At 37.7% G+C, this 21,260-nt stretch overlaps 1 protein-coding gene across 8 annotated transcripts in view; it reads right to left on the minus strand.

Moving 5' to 3' along the window:
* Window positions 1–6,516: 6,516 nt before the first annotated feature.
* LOC128015991 (LIM domain only protein 7) overlaps window positions 6,517–21,260 on the minus strand; it is a 31,578-nt gene continuing 16,834 nt past the window's right edge. For 3 of the 8 annotated variants that reach the window (XM_052600305.1, XM_052600280.1, XM_052600289.1), the window contains 17 exons: window positions 20,704–21,124; window positions 18,999–19,268; window positions 18,666–18,780; window positions 16,335–16,496; window positions 14,955–15,049; window positions 14,624–14,687; window positions 13,466–13,491; window positions 13,267–13,374; window positions 12,512–12,601; window positions 12,136–12,350; window positions 11,814–11,858; window positions 11,171–11,226; window positions 10,903–11,068; window positions 10,265–10,519; window positions 10,119–10,151; window positions 7,869–7,974; window positions 6,517–7,425 (listed from right to left, as the gene is read on the minus strand). In XM_052600305.1, coding sequence (XP_052456265.1) covers window positions 7,324–7,425; window positions 7,869–7,974; window positions 10,119–10,151; window positions 10,265–10,519; window positions 10,903–11,068; window positions 11,171–11,226; window positions 11,814–11,858; window positions 12,136–12,350; window positions 12,512–12,601; window positions 13,267–13,374; window positions 13,466–13,491; window positions 14,624–14,687; window positions 14,955–15,049; window positions 16,335–16,496; window positions 18,666–18,780; window positions 18,999–19,268; window positions 20,704–21,124 — 2,329 coding nt within the window. In that variant the 3' untranslated portion in view covers window positions 6,517–7,323. The remainder of the gene's footprint in view (window positions 7,426–7,868; window positions 7,975–10,118; window positions 10,152–10,264; window positions 10,520–10,902; window positions 11,069–11,170; window positions 11,227–11,813; window positions 11,859–12,135; window positions 12,351–12,511; window positions 12,602–13,266; window positions 13,375–13,465; window positions 13,492–14,623; window positions 14,688–14,954; window positions 15,050–16,334; window positions 16,497–18,665; window positions 18,781–18,998; window positions 19,269–20,703; window positions 21,125–21,260) is intronic. The other 5 variants (XM_052600314.1, XM_052600298.1, XM_052600338.1 and 2 more) reach the window with 3 other exon arrangements.

The raw sequence follows: 21,260 nt of genomic DNA on the forward strand, positions 1-21,260 counted from the left end.
AAGCTAGGTGAAGAAGGCATTAAAAAAATACAATTAAATATATAAATAAAAATCCATGAAGTTCATGTCAGTTTAATAGAACCTGAAGTTGAAATTTGTTTTAATAAAAACCAGTCCTTGGGTCATAAATGTGTCGATATGTTAATTGCACCTTGTCTTTCATTAAAGGTGTTCTAGGTCACAACCATCAGATCTGTATCATGTCATGTTCTCCTACACAAAACCCAGTATACCGTTTCTGTGTAAACTGGCCTTTCTTTGTGAATAGGGCTGTTGTTGTGCTGAAAGAGAAAACGGCCCTCCCCAAACTTTTGCAGCAAAGTTGGAAGCACACTATAATGTCAATGTATGGCGTAAAAATTTAATGTTTTTTGGCATAGAATGCTGAAATATAGCCAAACCTGTAAATTATAAAAGGGTATCCACATACAATATTAATGTATTTATTTACCTGTACCCTTTAAGGATGGATGTGATTAAGATGTCCTTATTGTTAATAAAAACTAAAACTTGTCTGTCAATTAAAATAAATCTGAAATAATAATATAATATAGAAACTTTAATGGATATAAAATTCAGGTATAAGTAGCAAATCTAAATAAAAAGAAAAAGTTAAACAGAAATATGATCACAGAAACATAAATAGATCAAAATGACAATGCACAAGAACATCACTAAAAGAAAAGTTAAAATAAAAAAAAAACAGAAAATATCAAACTAACTAATTCAAAACATGGGCAAGTAGAATTTCTTCATGTGGAGATGACTCAATCATAAGTTTTGTTGCGGTGTAGGCAGAGATGTATGGCAGATATGATTCAGTTATAGAAGAAGTTGCAAGAGTTGAGCAAGAACTGTATGAGATTATCTGCATTGGACACGTGCTATAGAAGAGACTTTTTATCAGGGTCTTAGAAAGAGCTACACTAGATACAATGCATGCAATGGTAGATCTGACCTTGTTTAAAAGCTTACCACAATGGTACACAGGGCTCATTCATGGAAAACCATTGGTCAAATGGAAAGAAACATTACAACTTAATGAAATGCGGAAATTAACTGGACAATGCATTCACAATACACTGTGGCATAACACTAAAAGCCATGCAAACCTATTGCAAACTGTAAGTGCAACTTAAAGGATCAAGTGCACACTAATGCATTCTATCACTTTTGGGCATGCAATGTTTTAGATATTTTCCGCCTTTGAACCTCTTTCCTCCATGGATCATTTTCTTCTCCGTCAATAAAACATCTAACCAAGCCATTTCTATGTCTTGACTCAAGGCCCAAGTAATCATCCTTCTAATGGAGGCCTCTGTACAAAAGTGTTATCTCCTCCTGCAGCCTTTGGCACAGCCCTTCTCCTAGCCCCCCCTCAAAACGGATAAGAAGAGAACACAGTGTGTTAATGGAGGCCTCAGTGCAACCCTATTTAAAAGACACCTTTACAATCAAGAGATAGCAAAGAATATTTTAAAGCAATGAGAAAAAATAATAGAGCAATTAACGATACCAGAGAGGGGTTGAATGTCTGCCGCGCAGCTGTGAACTCTCCACACTCAAAGAGCGTGTGAAATGAGCTCTGTGTGGGCTGATCTCACACACACACACACACTCTCTCTCTCTCTCTATCTGATTTGAAATATCAGTGACCCAGTGAGAAAAACAATCTCAGGTCAACAGAAGAAACTGATCTGTAATGCTAGCTTGTGACATTTACAAAATGGCAGTGCACTTGACCTGCTCAACACGGCCATTTCCATGCCCACAAACACATTCGCATTAATACACATGGATCAGCAGCAGCTCCATTCTTCTGTTTCCTTCTGCATGTATAAAAAAACAGCTCGTTTCAAATGATTCTCTGGGTAGTGTGATAAAACTAGCTCACGCTGCAGTTTTCTAAAACCGGAACGTTACACAACAATGGAAATAGCTTTTTATGCATGGCATCACTACCACAAAGCCTACAATACTGACCAAAGAGAAAGAACAAATGTCTCTTGGTATTTAAATATATTCCACATTTGTCCCAGTCTTGTACATTTCTCAGTTGATTCCAGTTTTTAAGGCATCTGGATATTCATCCATCAGTTCCTGTAGTGCGCAGTTCATGAGATTAAATCTTTCAGTTGAACACAGTTCTCATTAATTCTGTTTACATTGCATTTCTTTATAGGGATTCCTCTTTTTATTTGCTTTTCTTTTTTCTTTTGTTTTTGTTTTTGTCTTTGTCTTTGTGTGTGTGTGTGTGTGTGTGTGTGTGAGTGTAATTTCCCTCCCACCTCTCATACAAAATCAAAACTAAACTAAAAAAGCAAAATGCACATGTATAATATATAAGGGGGCGCTTGTTGTAGCAGTTCCATTGAAATGTTTGTTCACCGTCCTATTCACCTGCTTTTTGAATTATTTTACTATATTAAATGTTAGCTCTCCCCCCGAATAATCTATTTATTATTAATACTGTACCCAACTGCATAGAGGCAATATGGTTGAATCTTAATTTTTCGCGCATAATGGACATTTTAATATTGTGTCCACTGGTTTTATTTGAGTGCATGATATGACAACCACCTTCTCCATGCAGAAAAGTTCTGTATCCTACCACGATGAGTGTGATTTCACCAAGTACAACATGTTCCTGGATCAACATCCTTGTCAACATTCCAATCAACCAATCAGAATTGATATATAACTTTCCAGGAAATATCTGTTTTAGGCTTAAAATCAGGGTTAGGTGCTTCTACGCCCTTGTTGATCAGCTATCATTGCACACTGATTTAAGGAATACATTATGGGTATGGTTAGGTTTAGGGGTAGGGGTAGGGATTGGGTTAAGTCTATATTTTTGGACAAACATGTTAATCCAGGAACTGTCTGTAGGTAACAGAATGACAGCTGGTATGGAGTCATTTAATAATAAAACATATTTTGAGTCAGAATATCCCTCCTACATGCCGTACAAAGCAGGTGCTATATCTCTTAGCTGGTTACTGTAGTCAAGAACACACAAATTGGACCTGGACCTGTATCAGCCTCTGAGATAGTAGATGCGATGCATCGTACCAAACATATGAATTAATGTTCTTAAATGGACATCAGTCAAGTTTCCTTTAAATGAAGAGTGTCAAACATGTCCAGTTAACGTAAAGTGTAAAACCTCAATGGATCCCTATGAAGAAGAGTAAAAACATTGTGGGAAATTAGCGAGAGGAAAAGGTTCCAAGATGCTAACAAAAAATTTTACCACATAAACAAGGAATACAAGGACTTTTTCAGATGTGTTAAACACATGGAGGGACCATAGTCCTGCAGTTTAGCTTCAACCTTATTTGAATGCACTTGAAGCACCTAATCAAGTCCTTAAGGCTGATTTGAAACTACAGGTGTGTGTGTGTGTGTGAGTGTGTGTGTGTGTGTGTGTGTGAAGCAGGGTTGGAACTAAGCTTTGTAGGATTGCAGCCCTCTAGCAAATGAGCTTGACATACCTGGTTTAGAAACATAGCCAAAACCAGTTTAGAAACTTTTATTAATATCAACTGAAGAAAAGAAGAAGTCTAGAAAAAAATGCAGGATTGTAGGAGTGCTCATGCGAGTGGAAATTGTTACTAGTCATTACTTGGAGGTTTTCAAAACTGTGGTCTGTCCAGAGGCCAAAGCCCAAAACCCTGTCCATGACCTGCTTTTCTAAGACCCAACCAAAGATCACACAAGATGACCCGTCCATGCTAAACTATACTTAAATACAACATTTGGTGGACAGAGGGAATTAATTGTGTTATTTTGTGTTTTATGCCACCACAAAATGGCATAAAGTTATAAATCCCATCTGCTTCTGAATACCCAGAAAATACAGTCTGGAGAAATTGAGGAGAAAGAAAAGAAAAAAAAAAAAGTGTGAAATGGCTTTCAACCCACCGGACATTTAATTACATTTGAACTGTTAACCCTCCTCCATTATGTGTAACTTCACGTTGTTATAGTTTAAGCAAGTGTCCTGAATTCCCATTCATTCCTATGGGAAATTCAGTCATTCAAATTTTCAGTTTACATGGATTTCCAGGAATACTCTCTTCACAAAAACATTAAACAGGACAGTGCTTGCTGAGACCAATGAGGTTTTTATATTTCATGCCATCTACACAACAATTTCACTGATCTGTGGTAATGCGAATTCAGACTTTCCGGTAATATTCTGAGAAGCCTTATCTTAGGGATACACAGAAAGACCACAATACGCACATACATGGGGGCGGGAGGTATTTTCCAAACCATCCTGTATTTACTCCAACTCTGTTCCCAAGCTACCCAAACTGCTTCTTGTTTGCAGAAATGCTTTGCAAGGGAAAACAAGACATCATTCAGTTGGCTGAGAACTCTTATTCTGCTTTAGGGGTTTATAGGGACAGCTCTTGATCTGCCATGGCAGTAAAAAATAAGCTAAATAAATTTAAACTCACTGCACTCCCATATAAAGACACAGAAGTGCTACTGTGCCCTTAAAAAAGGCCATGTGTCATGAACTAGCTTGAAGGGAATGGTAAAAATATACAGATCTCGAAAACACAACAGACAGAGAGATTAAATGTCAACGTGCATAAAGAAAAACAAGGAAGGGGGAAAATAGGTTATGCTAATAAATAGGAAGACACTTGCAATCACGGGACAAAGAAAAACAAACCGTGGCATGCGGTATTAAAGAAGGTCTTCTTTTGTTTAGTATCATGCGACCCCAGCTGGCTTTTATGTCACCATATACAAAATTCAATTCCAGGGTTATTTGGGTATATTTAAATCAGGTGAAGAATGATCCCAATTGTTCCTTGGTCTCTCAGAGGGAGTCTGTTGACCTCAGCCAGCAGATATAAAGCTCAGATTGCATGAACTGAGCATCCCTAGCAAACTAAGCATGAGGACACATCTGAGACTTGGTTGCACGCATGAACGGAATGCTGTGCTTTATGGGTGATGTGGACCCTTGCGGCTAGTGCACTAAGGTCATGACTTCCAGAACAATTCTGGGAAGATTGCACTGCTGAGGGAAGAGGTATCTGCATGTATGGAGAGGGACAGAAGAGCACCATCTGTTTATCATAATTGACGCAATTGTGCAAATATTAAACTTAAGCATGATAATTACAATGAATTTTTATTTTTTTTATTTGATGAGAACGGTTTTAATTTGATGAGAACAGTGAAGTCTACTATAACGGTAATGGCACGGAGGAGCAATATCATTGGAATCGCTTTCAGAATTTTTTTTTTTTTTTTCAGTTTATGAACAATAAAAACAATGTCAGCCAAACATAATTCACCAAGCATAATGACCACAAGTATTTTAAGTGGCAGACGACAAAACTGCAGCATGATTAGAAAGTATTAAACACTTTATTGTCTGTCTGGATACTAATATACAGGTCTTTACTCTCTCATGGCTTTATATCGATATATATATATATATATATATATATATATATATTAAATAAAGACATTTAGAAGACATACATATTTTTCCCCCATGCATTTTGAAAGAATGGTGTCTTTGGCTTTCAAACTTGCTTATATTCCAAGCTTGTATGTTTCTGATGTAGTCATAAACTTTTATATTCAATGATCGTCCATCGCTCTGTGACTTTTTCAGTGAGATGAACTCAAGAACAAAAACAGTTGGATTCATGAAATCATTTTGACTGATTTAGGTACACCGGTGAACGGATTAATTCGAGCGATTACTTTATTTTCTGTACCCACACATTTCTCAAGATGCCAAGAAGAAACGAAGCTGGATCTTCAGTGAATGACGGCTCCAACCCACTGTTGTATGAACAATTACGGTGACTTTGTTTTGCTGTGCACCAGTTCTTATTTAAATTACAAAAAAAGAGATTCCAGGATATTAGTCTTTTGTGTGCCATAAGAGTTTGTATATACATGAGTGCGAGTAAACAAAATAAAGAATATACATTTTGGGGTCAATAAAAGCAGTAAACCACTTTTAAAGTAACTGTTCATCCAAAAATCCAGTGCTTCACACTCCAGTCCAGTAAGTGGCAGATATGCACCTGGTATGCAATCCATCACAAAAACACCAGAACACCACCACATTTCAGTGGTTGGTGATGGTGTTCCTTGTTTAAATATTGGGTTGTTTTTGGAGCACTTGGTCATACGGGTTTTAAAAGAACAAACAGAACAAAGCTCTGCAGGTAGCTTCTATTATTCCAACACTGCACAGGGCGGTTAAGTCTGACAAATCTGCACCGTAGAGGAACTGAAAATAATGTTGTAGTTGTAGGAATGAGGAATGCAAATGACTGTGGGAGCAAGTTAATGACAGGAGGCAAAAAAAAAGGTCCGGCCATATTCTACAGAAACTCTTAAATTATCCAAATTTGGAACAAAGTATGCGTCCGTTTCAGCTAGGATATAAAGAGATAATGATACGGATGGATAAAAATAGGCTTCAGTATAGGCTTTAGTTCTTCAGTAAAATTAGTTTCAGCACAGTAGTTTCCATTTAAAATCATGCTTTATTTCCAAGGCAACACTTAATTTAATTCATTTAGTCAGTTAGAACTAGACTTTGACATACAACGAGAGAGACATGTAAACTTCAAACAGAAACGTCTGGCCTATGGGGCGTGAAAAGAAGCATTCCATGTCATTTGATCTTACAACTATATGAAATACAACCTTTATATGCATGCCATCCGATTGGCAGAATATTTCATCTAAATAAAAAAAAAAAAAAAAGAAAAAAAAAAAAAGGCAGTTACTACAAGGGTGCCACCTACTGGATTAAACTTTGCAACATCTATTAGGAAGACAGACCAAATACATTTCTATTGTAAAGCAGATTGTTTAAAAATGTTGCATATGGTTCCTCTTAACTGGAACTTAACCCGTCTACCATCACCACTATGTGATTTCTACCAATGAAAGGGAAAAAGTGCCAAATAAAGTGTGCTAGAACATTTATTAAATAATTATCAGAGGAAAGCTTGTATTATAAAGAAAGGGGATGATATGGTAAAGAAATTAGTTATCAGCAAGGACATAAAAAAAGAACATAAAACAGTTCTTTGAAGTCATGAGAGACATCAGACTTGTTATTACTTGCCACATGGAATGCATAACTGTTCAGTAATGCATGTTCATCTCACTACATTGATGACAGCCAGCACAGAAACAACCTTCAGCAATGATCAAAATAACATGTTCGAACTCGTCACTTTGTAGCGGTCATACCATGAGAACAATCAGAGAAATGTCAGTTTATATGATTGTCAAAGCAGTGGGTAAAGCCTGCTGCAGTGGTTAGGTTGTGCTAATAGCTGTGATTCCTGAGGCCGCTTCTGTGGTACACTCCTCCATGATCTGTTGCAATGCATTCTGGTCACTCGGAGATGGAGGAACAGACTAAGAGAAAAAATGCAGTCTTTTAGTTAGCATGTTGTTCCCGAAAAACTAAAAGCAAAGGTTTCTGAAAGTCGTCTATTTGTGGACACTGAGGATCACATTGAGAAAGATATATTTCAGAGAGTTTCAGTTGAGATCATCTCTGAATAATTAATTAAAATGTATTTCATGACCATCTTTCAAAATAATAATAATAATAATAATATAAAAATGATTATTGTACATGAAAAAAAAAATCTGTATATAATGTAAGATTTTGACTTTTGTAACATGTCTGCAATTAGGCTGGTTTTAATCAGGGCCAAGCACCATTAGCAGTGTAATTAATTTAGGAATAAAGGCTAGTCTGCAGGTTGGTATTTTTAATAGATAAGTGTATGGTTATTCAAAGCAAGCCCTGAATTGAATCTGGTTTTCTAAATGGCACGTTGGTTGTTTCTTACCTCTGATTCTGCTGTAGCAGCTGTTACAGAAGAGCCGTCCGTGTCGGACTCTGACCTGAGCTCCGGACTCAGCCCCTCTCCCAAGTTCAGTCCTGCAGCCGACACACTGCAAGATCAACAAGAAACAGCGAGTCTGGACACACATCAAGATGACCGGATACAACCTGATTTTCCAATGACTCCAAAGAATTCAAACCCTCCCAAGGTAAAATGATTGAATCATAAGCAATCCAATAATCAGTGTGGGTAGATCCTCCACCATAGCTAGTTAGATTTGCAAAGGTGATTTCTTTAGTGAAGGCTGGTGAAGCGGTGATGCAACGGTCCTGCGCAGCAGCGAAGAAACTAGGAGATACTGTAAACAAAACAACCCCTGCAACCGGACACAGGAATCTAAAAGGAACAAGCTTCATTAGAAGGAAAGCAAGAGACCAAAGCAAACACTGGATTTTCCAGAAAATAAAGTTACACTTGACTATAGGTCGTACCAGGTCAAAAACAGCATGCTGTGGAAGTAAAGTTCTATTACTAGATAAATAGTTGTATTATTTTGAAATAATGTAATATACGGTAAAAAAAGTATTTATATATTCATGTACACAAACGTTTTTGTTTCCCCTCACTCCACAACAAACCCTTTAAATTTAACGGAACAGATGATTAATGAAAAATATAAGTATTAAAAAGAGTTATCAAACCATTCGTTATAAACAACAATTATTCTAAACCGGAAATAAATAAAGCCTCTACTTCATTTATTTAAAGCAAAACTAAAACTACTTGTGGGTATGGGAGTTATGCTCGTGTAAGTTGCTTTGGCATAGAAACAAAACATTTCAGAGGATTTACAAAAAAGTAACATTCCGGAAAATCCAGTGGTTTTGTGTTTGGAAAAGCCTGTGTGATCAGTGACGGGCAGGGTTCTGGTGATGCAATGGTTGGTATTGGTTATGCTGAGTTTAGCCAAAGGGGAGTTCATTTCACCAAGTTTATTGGCAATGAGTCAATCAGAAAACAATTTGATAATGTTATTAACTTACTAAGAAAAACACAAGTTAGAGTTAAAGCACTACTGTTATATTCCTTTACATAATTTTCCCCTGGATTTCAAGTCAGGACTTCAGACAAATCTATACCATTTCCAATTTGTTTTGCATGTTTGTAATCTGATTGCCTACACTAAAATAGATTAATTTGCTGATATTAGGTGACTAATGATCTCCTGTCGGCCCAAATGACGAAGGTAAAAAATCCAGCAAAGGTGCAACCAATCCACGCTCTCATTTCAAGGTGACCTACAGTCTCACCTTGAAGCAACCAATGTGAAAGCTGAGCTCCAGGGCACTGATGACCATGGCAGCTCCCTTCCCCAGAGGCTGCTCGCACCTTGAGCACATCCGCCTGCCACTGACCAGCCTACAGGCACCACATGCCAGTGTCAAGAGTTCAATGTCTGACAGAAGACTGCATTGCTCTGCCCTTGCACTGATTCGACTGCATTTAAAAGAAGAGGTTGGTGGCGGAGTACTGAAAGGCTCGGAATAGCATACTACCATACTATACTGCATGTACACTGTACACAGTTAAGTTTTAGCATGCATGAAATACTGAATTTGCAAAATGTACATGATGAGAACATGATGTGTGACAGTGTATCCCAAAATGCAATATGTTCCACTTGGGCTTTCAGTGCAAAAAAAAATTAATCAATAACAATTTTAACATTTCGATCTTGATTGCATATTAATAACATAGCCAAAAATATATGTATTTTACAATACAATATACACTGCAGCATATACTGTTCACTATTGTTCAAGCTTGGGGTCTGTAAGATTTGTTTTTAATGTTTTGAAAGAAGCCCACCAAGCCTGCATTTATCTGATCAAAAATACAGTTAAACATTAATACTGTGACATATAATTGCCATTTAAAAAAATAAATAAAAATAAAAATCTTGAATACGTTAACATTTTTGCTGCTTCATATTTTCGTGGAAACAATTACTTTTTTCCAGGATTCGAGTAAAATTAATTTTGTATTTTTTGGGGTAAGAATATAAGTTTTTACTGTCACTTCTAATCAAGTTATTGCATCCTTGGTGAATATAAGCATTATTAAATAATAATAATAATAATAATAAAAAAAATCATACATATTCCAAATTTTTGAGCTGTAAGAGTACACTACATTATACACTGCAGTATACTAGTATTGCATTCAGAATATAGCCAATGTTTTCTTAAATACCTGGGGTTAAAGGTCAGGTAGAGTGAAATCCTTCTTAAAGAAAAAAACAAAACACTGAAAATGCATTTACATGAAGCAATGCTTTGGATTTCTTCAGTAAAGACGCAAAGAACCATTTCATTCTGAAATCCCACACTAGCCCATACCTTCCATGCTGCTGAGAGTGTGGACAGGACCCAGGACCTGATGGCTCAGGCGTAGTTGTGATGGGTGGAGCGGGAACGTTGGAGCTTTGCTTAAGACCGGTAGAGAAGATGGCTGAACCAGGGCTCAGGCTGCTGCGTCCGCCTCTGTAAGTGCCAGTGTTTCCCAAAGCAGAATGGGGCCTGTTTGCGATACCCGAAGTGTAGGACTGCCTGGACCAGGAGTTGGTTGCTTGGAGGTTGTCCAGAGATTCATATCTGTGATGCAGAGATCGAGATATTAAAGCCTTCAAGATTGAAAATTATGTGTTCTGGATGACAAAGGAAACCACATTACCGGTCAAAAGTTTGGGCTGAGGTAAGTTTCTGTAATGCTTTTAAAGAGGTTTCTTATGCTTACCAAAGCTGCATTTATTGGATCAAAAATACAGTGAAAACAGCAATGTAGTGAAACATTATTATAGATTTAAAATAACTGTTTTCTATTTGAATACATTTTAAAATACAATTCATTTCTGTTGCTGTGAAAGCTCAATTTTCAGCAGCCATTATTCCAAGTGCCACACTAGTGCACGGTAGAGTAGAGCTGACAGAGTAAGCCCATGCTAAACAATATAATAAAAGAGTTCATTCATCAGGACCTCCTGACAGATGTTCCCACAGAGATGGGCTCTTTGTTGAGGCTGGCATTGCGCTGACGGATCCAACTGTTGTCAGTGAGGAGCGGAGTCTTCTTCCTCATCTCCTGCAGGATCTGCAGACGTTCCTTTTCTGTCTGCGACAGCTGGCCCTTCTTTTTACCGCTTCCTGCAGCCAATGAAGAGACAAGGCCCAGAAGACTAGTACTGTACCTGGCATTCAACTATTCAGGAATTTGGATAAAAATAACTCAATATAAACTATTCAGACCTTTAGCATCTTGTTTGTGAAGGCTCTGAAGTGCAGGAGTAGATTTTGACTTTGTCCTATGCAGAATTAATACATTAATTACACACACACACATGTAATTCCAGAATAGTTGGGACGTTTTGTGAAATGCTATGCATAATGCTATGGAAGAATATGTTATTTGTTCATTCTCTTTAACCTTTATTTAATAGACTAAAGCACAAAGAAATTCCAAAGTTTTCACTGGCCAACTTAACATTTTGTAAATATAAAACACATTTTGATGGCTGCAACACACTCCAAAAAAGTTGGGACAGAGGCATGTTTAACACTGTGTCACATCAATTTTACTTTTAATTACAATGGTTAATTGTTTGGGAATCGAGGATACTAATTGTTAAAAGTTTTGCAACAATAAATCCCTGCATTCTTATGGCAATGGGGACAGAACTGAGAGATGAGGTTAACATGAAATACTGTATTACTAAATGGAAATGTAATCTGAACTGGAACTGTTTAGATTTCTCTTCACATTATAATGAAACCGTAAAAAAAAAAAATACATACATACACACACACACACACACACACGTACAAATCGCCACATCTTTCTTATGCCACAAAAGACAGTAAAAGAACAATGTAGCCCCAAAAGCAAACTAACCTGTCAGAAACTGTAAGCTTGGCAAACCCGTAGCACTCCTCTGAGCTGATGCAGGACAGAGCAGAAGCAGACAGACAGACAGACAGAGACCAAAGCAGCAATAAGATGTACATACACATGCTTGGACCAAATAAACAACAAATGCCAAATAAGCTTATATGCTTAAAGAAAAAAAAAAATACCTAATACTGTTAATTTTGGCATCTTAAAAATATGGTGCTCATGGCATGAGATGCTGGAAAACAGCTAAAAACGTTTTTGGCATTAACTTCAAAAAACACCTACAACTTTTTTTCCAACTGTTGTTTGGCATACTTCTTACCACAGGCTCTTTGTGGTTGAATCACACTCCACTTCTGACTTTAGTGACTGCTGTCGTGCTGCTGTATGCACAGCGGTCGGTCTGTTCTGTGTTTCTTCCACCTTCTCTGCATTCTGATTGGATGCCACTGAAGTAGTAGCAATGAATTGGTTGGAGGAGGAAGGTGGAATATTAGTGGTATTTCCATTGGACAGCACATCAGGGCATATCTCCTCCTAGAAACGGCAGGAGGTAAATAATAACAGTGTTGTTATTCTTATTCACAATTTATAATGCTGGAGAGTCTAAAAAGCGATGGAACCACTGTATATAACATTACAATTAACATGAGAGAAATTTGAGAAAGATGAAGCAAGAGTTATGACAATCTTCTGACCTCAGTAGCACTGTGCTCCTCTCCATAGACCTCCTGCTGAGCTCTCCTCCACTCCTCCTCTAACTTCTCCTGGTCACGTCGATACTTCTCCTGAAACCATTTCAGACAAAAGTCCACAAGGAAATCGCAAAAGAAACGGCACGAGAGTCAGATGTTTTTGTACGTTTATTTTAAAAGGTTTGTGATACTTCTGTACCTTTTAACGTATAAGAAAAGTAGACTTAAAGCTATGTTTAAATGTTTCACCACCTGCTAGAGCAAATTCGTAATAGATCTAAAAGTAAAATGCATCGTATAATGCATTGTTTATAGTATTTATTGTGTTTAAACGTGAATAGCTGTCTATGAGTGCATTATTGCACTGTGTAAAAAGAGAATTGCAATTCTAAAAAAAAAGAGCATTTTCAGTAATAACAAAATTATAATGTTGTGTTTGTGGCAAACAGCCGTGGATCAGAAGCGGACTGCAAACGCATCCTGTGTGAAACACTATGAGCCTGTGCTGCTTCAGCACCACAGCATACACACTCTAAACAGAAGTGTGTGAAACGGGCGTTACTGCAGTAGGCTATTCCAATAAAATGATGCAACAATTTATTAACTATAATAAACAAGGGACTATATTAACTAAACTGAAAATAAAAATTTACAAAATTAAACCATCCCACCATAAAACGAAATCTATACTGAAACTTCTTGCTCGTGTGTACAAGATCTGGGATTCAGTATAGAATGTGTGCGAGATACGGTGGTACCTGCAGGAGGCGCTCTTGTTCCATCTGCCATTTCTCTTGCCGCCTCCTCTCCTCTTCATGATCCCATGACCAGCGAGATGAGGTGCTACTGATGGAGGGAACCTGCAGCTGAAATCACCGATAAAGAAACCAGAAGGTAAACCATCAGCACTGAATTTAATACTGATAGACTAAATGTAAAATGACAGATGGGACTCACATCAGAGATGGCAGACTCTGAGCCACCTAGTTTAAAAAAAAAAAAAAAAAGGTAGAGACAATGATTATGTATTTAAATCGCATTAACAGAGCACACACATAGCATGAGTCTTCCATGCCTGTAACCGGTTGATTCATGCTGCTCAATGGATTCTGACACACACCCTCTGCTCAGATGACAAAACTGTAACCAAAGCCACCACGGTCAAGTGAACGCACAACAAATTTCACACTCAAACGCTGGTATGCAGGCTTTAAACAACATGCGAGACAGAGAGAGAGAGTAAAAACACCTCTGAGGAGTAGCGCATGCTGTAGAATTAAAAGCACTTGAATTGGCGAGGAATCAAATCGCGGATGGGCACTTCTGGGTGGAAAGACTAAAAATTATAAGAAACTAGTGAACATGAAATTCTCATTGTAATATTTTATGCAAAGACACAAGATAGGGATTACACAGATACAGAAGACAGACAGAAAGAGAAAGAGTAACAGACAGTAGTCCTCACATAGAGACGCATTACAGTGCATCACAGCACACAGGCAGCACGCAGCTTTATTTACCACAGAGATAGACCCAGGAGCTAACCGTGGCACCTGAAGGACAGAGCAGAAGAACAGGAAGCAACAGAAACCCACAGAGCACTTTCAGATCTTCCTGCTCAGACTTAGAGCCTGACTTAAGAGCTTTTGGTACATACAGCAGTGTGAAAAGAGCATCCCAACTTAAATGGGAAACCGATTTCTTGTATGTACTAAATGCTTTAGTAAGTCAGGCCCTTAGAATGCAGAATAATAAGCAAACCCATCTGTTTTTGACTGAATTTAGATATTAATATTCCACAGAACAGACCTCACCAATACACTCCATTAAGAGTGTGCTTAATACAAATAAGTCACAGCATAATTAAATGAACAAGCTGCAGTGATCAATTACCCGCATAGCATTCAATTGCTACAGCCTGAGTGAATGCAGTTACCTTTTCGCATGAAAAATTCTAACTTTCTTCGATTATTTTTCAAAACTATGTTCTCATAGTCTACAACAGAGAACATTGGAAAGATACGAGTCATTTTCAAATGTTTTGGTAACTTTTATTTTGTAAATTAACAAAGATTCTTCAGTTTGCCCGAACAAAAAGGGTCTTAAAGCACCCACCTTTGTTTCTTAGAGCATCTGGATTGTCCTGGATTCGTCCATTCACCGTTTTTGACAGCACTCCCTGAAAAACAATACAAATAATAAAATGTCTTTACTGTCAATTTTTAATAAATTTACTGCATCCTTGATCGAAGTATTAATTTCCTTTAAACTAAATGTTATTGATTCTATTGAACGACAGTGTACCCTTTTATTATTCATTGCACAAGCAAGCATATGAATTAGCAACTTGGTCAAGTACTGAAAATGAACACATTCAAACAACAACAACAGCAGCAGTTAAATAGATTGATTTCGGACAGTCCAACACATTCACTATATTCCTGACCTGACTCCCGTTGGCAGGCTGTCCGTTGACTTGTGCCTTCATCACGGTCTCCACCGGAGAGGTTCTGCTGATTGAGACACCGTGCTCGGGCCGTCCTGTAAGGGTTGAATTGGCACTGGTCAAATTGATGGTCTTATGGCTCTTGTACGGTAGGGAAGGGTGGTCACTGCCCCAGTCTGTCCAGTACCCGAAAACATCAGAAATGCCAAGTCACGAAGTCACGTATAAGTGAACTTGTTAGTGATTTAGCCTTGTGATTTGTAATTTGTGAAAGTGGGTAAAATTATACTGTTTCATATAAATGTCCATTAAATGAAATTAAAGGGTGCCCATAATTATTCCCTTCGATGAAGCTGAAGCAAAGATCAATGATCCAATGGTAAGAAAAAAAAAATGCAGACCATTCAGGTCGGACAGTGAGACTGACTGACAGACAGAAAGACCACCTTCCCATGGTGACAGAAAGCAATAGATAAAGCATCTGACAAAAGCAGAAGGAACTGTGCAAGAAATGTAAAAAGTCTGATTTAAGAAGCACTTAAAATATATAACCATTTCATTTGTGAGTGGGACGTGTTAAAAACATTCATTTGTAGCAAACCAAAATTAAAACGTAAACAAATTGACATTTTAAATTATGCAGGTTAAGTTTACTCACCCTCATGCCACCCAAGATGCAGAGTTTGTTTCTTTATTGGGAACAGATTTGGAGAAATTTAGCATCAATTGCACACCAATACATCATTTGCAAATGGGTGCCGTCAGAATGAGAGTCCAAACAGCTGATAAAACATTGCAATAATCCACAAGTGATACAAGTATTCCATAAGCTGTGGATTTGTGGGAAACAAATCTACCATCAAGAAGTTTGTAACTTTCACTTCCCGCTAAGATCTGAGTCCCCTATCAATTAATATCAATTTCTCAAGTGAAAATGTTGTTGTCTTAATCAGGAGAGAAATATGCACAGAGCAAGCACTGCGTTTAGAAACAGTTTTAAACAAATTAGTTGCTGGATTTTAATGTGAAAGGACAATAAGCAATAGACTATCACTGGTGAAGCACTATTATGGAAAGAGGACCTGTCTTTTAGCAACAGAAGCAATGGTTTGAAGTTAAAAATGGCTTTTCGGATTGCGTTTTATTTATTTTTTCCAGCTGTTTGGACACTCGTTCCAACAGCACCCATTCACGGCAGAAGATCCACTGGTGAGCAAGTATAAAGTTAGAATGTAATGCTTAATTTCTCCACATCTGTTGATATAACAACATATCTGATGAAGAAACAAACTCATCTTGATGGCCTAAGGGCGAGTAAAGTTAAGGTGAACCATTCCTTTAACAGGTTTATATTCTCACAAACAGGTTCCACACCCTCACCATTCTGGCCGTGTCTTAGGATGTCCATCAGTAAAGTGCCCTTTTGCTGTGCTGTGTCCATACTGCTCTTAAACTGCTCATAATTCATTTCAGCCACCCTGCATCCAGCCAGGGCCACGATCTCATCACCCATCAGCAGACCACACGACTCTGCCGGGCTGCCTGTGTGATGCAGGTTAAGAAAGTGAAGCAGGTCAAAAAAAAAAAAGGTGCCTTTAAGCCAAACTGAGAGAGTTTGTGAGTGTACAGAATCAAGTTTACTTCCAGATCTGGACCAATAGGACAACTATTGAAAAATCTAGTTCTAATAGGCTTCCATTCAATTCAACTTAAATTGTACAGTTCTTTATGTAACAGTTTCATAGTAAATAGTTCACAGTATATTTATGGTCCTAGTAGTCATTTCAATTACTTTTCTTTTTTTTATATTTAACAACATGTTTTATTATTAGTAGTAGTATATTTAAGTGTATTTAGTCTTCTGTGCATTTCTAATATTATTATTCCGATGCTACAGGTCACCATATACCTTTATGTCTTCACCTGTTCCCCAGTATTTGTTCATCGGGTCAACTATGTGTGCCCACAACTGATTTAACTAGTCACTTTGGGATTAATAAAGTCAACAAGCTTCCATACCAGTAGGCCAATAACCTAACTGAACAATCCGTTTTAGCACAGATTAGGGCTCCCATTGGGGTGTTACCATTTGCAATAATTTACAGCATTACTATTTTTGGTAACACTTTACTTTAATGTGTCCTTGTTAAACATGCTACATTTACATACTATAATAATGACAATTAATTATGCATGCCTATATGCAAGTAACCCTAAGCCAAACCCAAATCCCGACCCTAACCATATAGTGAGTACATGTAGTTGATTAATATTACTCAAGGTTTTTTTTATAAAACATTTTAGGACACCATACAATAAAGTGTAACTCAATAATTATTTGTTCTTAATGTGAAATACATTTTCAGGAAAAAAAAAAAACAACACTATTTTATGGTGTCCTTGTTATTATAATAGTAAGTCTATGTAACTTGTAACAACGACACCATAAGATAAAGTGTTACCTTACATTTAATTAAATGTAATACATCACAGCACATGCAAGTCCATAAAGTGTAAGGACATTTATTTCATATATGGATTCCATCATTTTTGTGCAAGTGAGACAAGTGCACTGTTGCAGAAATCTACTTCTGCCTGCGGTTTGGAATTTATTTATGGTGCAGATACATTTTACCACATTTAATGACTGAAACCAGCATTTGTGCATTGTGCATGCAGGTTTTATTTCTATAAAAAGATCAAAATCCATTAACTAAAAAATAAATAAAAAAAAGTAAATAAAAAATAAAGAAAGAAAAATAATAATAAATATAATTAATAATAATAATAATAATAATAATAATAATAATAATAATAATAATAATAATAATAATAAATTACCAGATTGACAGCCCTGAATGGTACAGAAAACAACAGAACGGGTTCATCATACATCAGTGAGGAGGCTCTACATGTAGGTTAGTGTGTGTTTACTAGAATTGTGGGGCAGGAGATCAACCTGAGCCCATCCTGATCTTATAACGCCACACGACACTGCTGATTAAAAGCCTTCCAAACAAAAGCAAAACCAAAGGCTCTCATTCTTTCTTCTATACAATGATTCAGAAAAAAACTAATTTAGCAGAGATGTGCTTTAAGCTGTAGTTACTGCGTGCATGGCTGCCCCGACCTGCTTTTAGAAGCACACAGATGAATGCAAAAGCTCCTCTCGTTCATGAAGATATATTTCCTAAGCTCAGGACCAGACTCCCCACAGGACTTCTTCAGTTTAACCAATCAGACTAATGCACAGTAAGAAACACCTTCACTGTTCTCTATAAATCATTCATCTCAGTCTCACGCCAGAATCCTGAGAATGACACCGTGTGGATCAACAAAAGCATACTTGGTGATACAGGCACCAAAAAAAAAAAAAAACTTTTAGGTTATTAAAATATATATATGTATATGTATATTACACACACAAATAAATACAGTTTTTGTCTACACACCTCCATTCATCCATAAACACACACAGACACACACACACACACAACACCGCCGAGTTGCACCAGTGCACCCCATTTCTCTAAATGGAGATTCTGTATGAAAGAAACATCCATATATTCTAAATCTAACCTGATTGATTGACAGATAGTTCATATTACACCCTCTATTAACTTCAATGGCAAAGCCTGGATGCATTTCAAATGAATGGCAGTTTTCCAGTTAAACCGTTTGCTTGGAACCATTTTAAATTAGAAGTCTTACCTGCTTGAACAGATTTCACACAAGCACCAGTTGAGTCCCAGTGAGCCTTGAATCCAAAGTCTCCAGCGCTGTTAGGCTTCTGATTCAAGCAGACTCGCATTTCACTTTGACCAACCTCAGAGAGAGAGAGACAGAGACAGAGAGTGAGAGAGAGAGCGAGAGAGAGAGAGATAGTGACACCTGAGGATCCCATGACACCATCGTCAAGAAATCAGCTACAGTCAGTACAACACAAGCGCGCATATATATATATATATATATATTTTTTTTTTTTTTAATTTATTTTCTTTTTCTTTATGAGAAAAACATTTTAAATAACTGTATGCAACTTACCTTAATGTCCCTGATTTCGGCAACAACAGGAGATGTTTGCACATTAGAGGCAGCCACTGTCACTTTAGTGACAAAACAGTTAATTGGAGGTGCTGATGACCTTCTATCTCTTCTCTCTTCTTCTTCCTTCTTAGGGTGGATTGGATGAGTGCTGGAACGACAGTGGCCCTTGTCAACAGAGGCTTTGACCTTTCCTTGACCGCTGAGGAACGAGGGGATGATTGAATTATCTCCGTTTCCACAGATCAGGCCTTTATGAGAGTCATCCATCTGTAGAAAAACCAAAGATAAAGGCAAATAGTGGTAACTTCCTTCTACGATCACTTCAGCAATGGCAAATTCTACTTGATATTGAGACTAAGACTGATGGTTTAGATGTTTTCCCCTTGTGAGCATTCTAAGGAAATTATCAATTTAAAGAGTACTGTAAAAATGGATTATGCCTCAAAGGAACATGATCACTTTTTATTATTATTATTATTATTATTATTCTTATTATGTATTAATTTTATCCCTTCCCTGGTCTTTATATATGCATTTGTTAAAGCAAAAACATAAAATAACCTGCTCCACCTCTCAAACTACCTTCAGGTGTCATTTCTTTTTTACTTTAATCTTCAAAGCCACATTCTTAATAAAAAACAACAACAACAACATACAATACAATAACTGACAGAGAACACATAATTGCTTTTTTCTAACACAAAGTGACCAAACACAACGTGCGACCATGCATGGTTGAGAAGCTCGTCATGGAAAAGAGAACACACACAATAAAGTCACAGCTTGGGTTTCATGAAGCACCCGGAGTGCAGTAGTAGTGGCTTTATCCATTATTCATAAGCCAGCCGCTAGATGATCAGGTGTTGAGGAGGAACACTAAACTTCACACACACAACACCACACAAACTATCACTCTTCCTCATCCCTCACTCTTTTATCAGGTGTGTTTAAGCACCGTTTAGAAACGAACAATTACTGTAGGTCAGTATTCAGCGCTGAAAGAATACTTTAAGAGCCCCTGCAGTTTACGGTCATTATATATTCAATGACTTGAAACAGTTTGAGTCAGTATGTTTTGGTCAAAATACTGTAAAGTCAAATAGCTATAATGGCTGCTTGAAAGAAAAAAAAAAAAAAAAACACTTTAAATCATGTGATGCTTTTCATGATTGATTATTTTCACTTCCAAGTCCTCGGGTACTTTTGCCCATCCTTACAGAAACTGAGCCTTTATATACATTAAAATGTCAAACCTTTTAGGCAGGGGTCACTGAACTTGGTCCTGCAGAGTCAAACACACCTGAACCAGCTAATCAAAGTCTTACTAGCAATCCCTGAAACTTCCAGACAGCTGTGCAGAGGCAAGTTGGAGCTAAGTTGGTTTGGTCACCCCTGCTTTTAGACATGAAATAAGCAGTTTTATTCATTTAAGGGCATCATGGTCCTGGTGGAGTGAAATATTTAGAGTACAAAGAAAAATAAAACTACATTATGGAGAGAACACCACAGAGAAAGCATTCTAGTTGCTGTATTAGGAATCAGAAAAAGAGATACTACCGGTAAATACAATGGGAAATAGACAGAGATAGCAAAAATACTATCAAATTAGAATCAAAAGCCTCCACTGTGAGAATATTTTTTTTTTTTCCTGGATAAAAGAACACATGATCTATATTGTGTAAGACTAACAATGGCAACTTACGGAATATACTCTGGGCAGTGAGGACACTTTGGAGGGTTTGGTTCCAAATGGACGTGGTGTGACACCTGTGGAGAGGCGCGAGGAACCTTCGGACCTTCTGAAACCTCTGGGTAGAGTGGCAGATATGCGCGCTCCCCCTGCACAAAAGCTCTCCGGGGGGATCACGCGGTGGCTGAAGTCTGGACCCTGCTGCTCATAGAGCTCTGGATCCCCAGTAGCCTGGCTGCTCCGTGAACTCTGTGTAGAGACAACAGCTGCTGGAGGGGTGAAGAATTCACCAGCCGAGTCAGTAGTCTCTGCATCCGTGCCTTTGGTCGGAGCAAAAGAGGTCCCGTTTGTGAGGGGTGAAGCCAAGCTGGTGGACCACCCAGTACTGCTGACACTGGAGCCCGCATCACTCATGGGTCCAGGCATGCTGGAGCTGGAAGAGAGTGAAATGGTAACTAGACTGAATGCCTGATCTGATCCCAGGGCAGGTGTTTAAGGATGGGGCAGGACTCTACTGGAAAGCACATGGCTATTAGTGGTCACCTGTGCACTAAAGGGTGGGAAGTGAA

Source organism: Carassius gibelio, chromosome A1 (genome assembly GCF_023724105.1).
Source record: "Carassius gibelio isolate Cgi1373 ecotype wild population from Czech Republic chromosome A1, carGib1.2-hapl.c, whole genome shotgun sequence".
NCBI lineage: Eukaryota > Metazoa > Chordata > Actinopteri > Cypriniformes > Cyprinidae > Carassius > Carassius gibelio.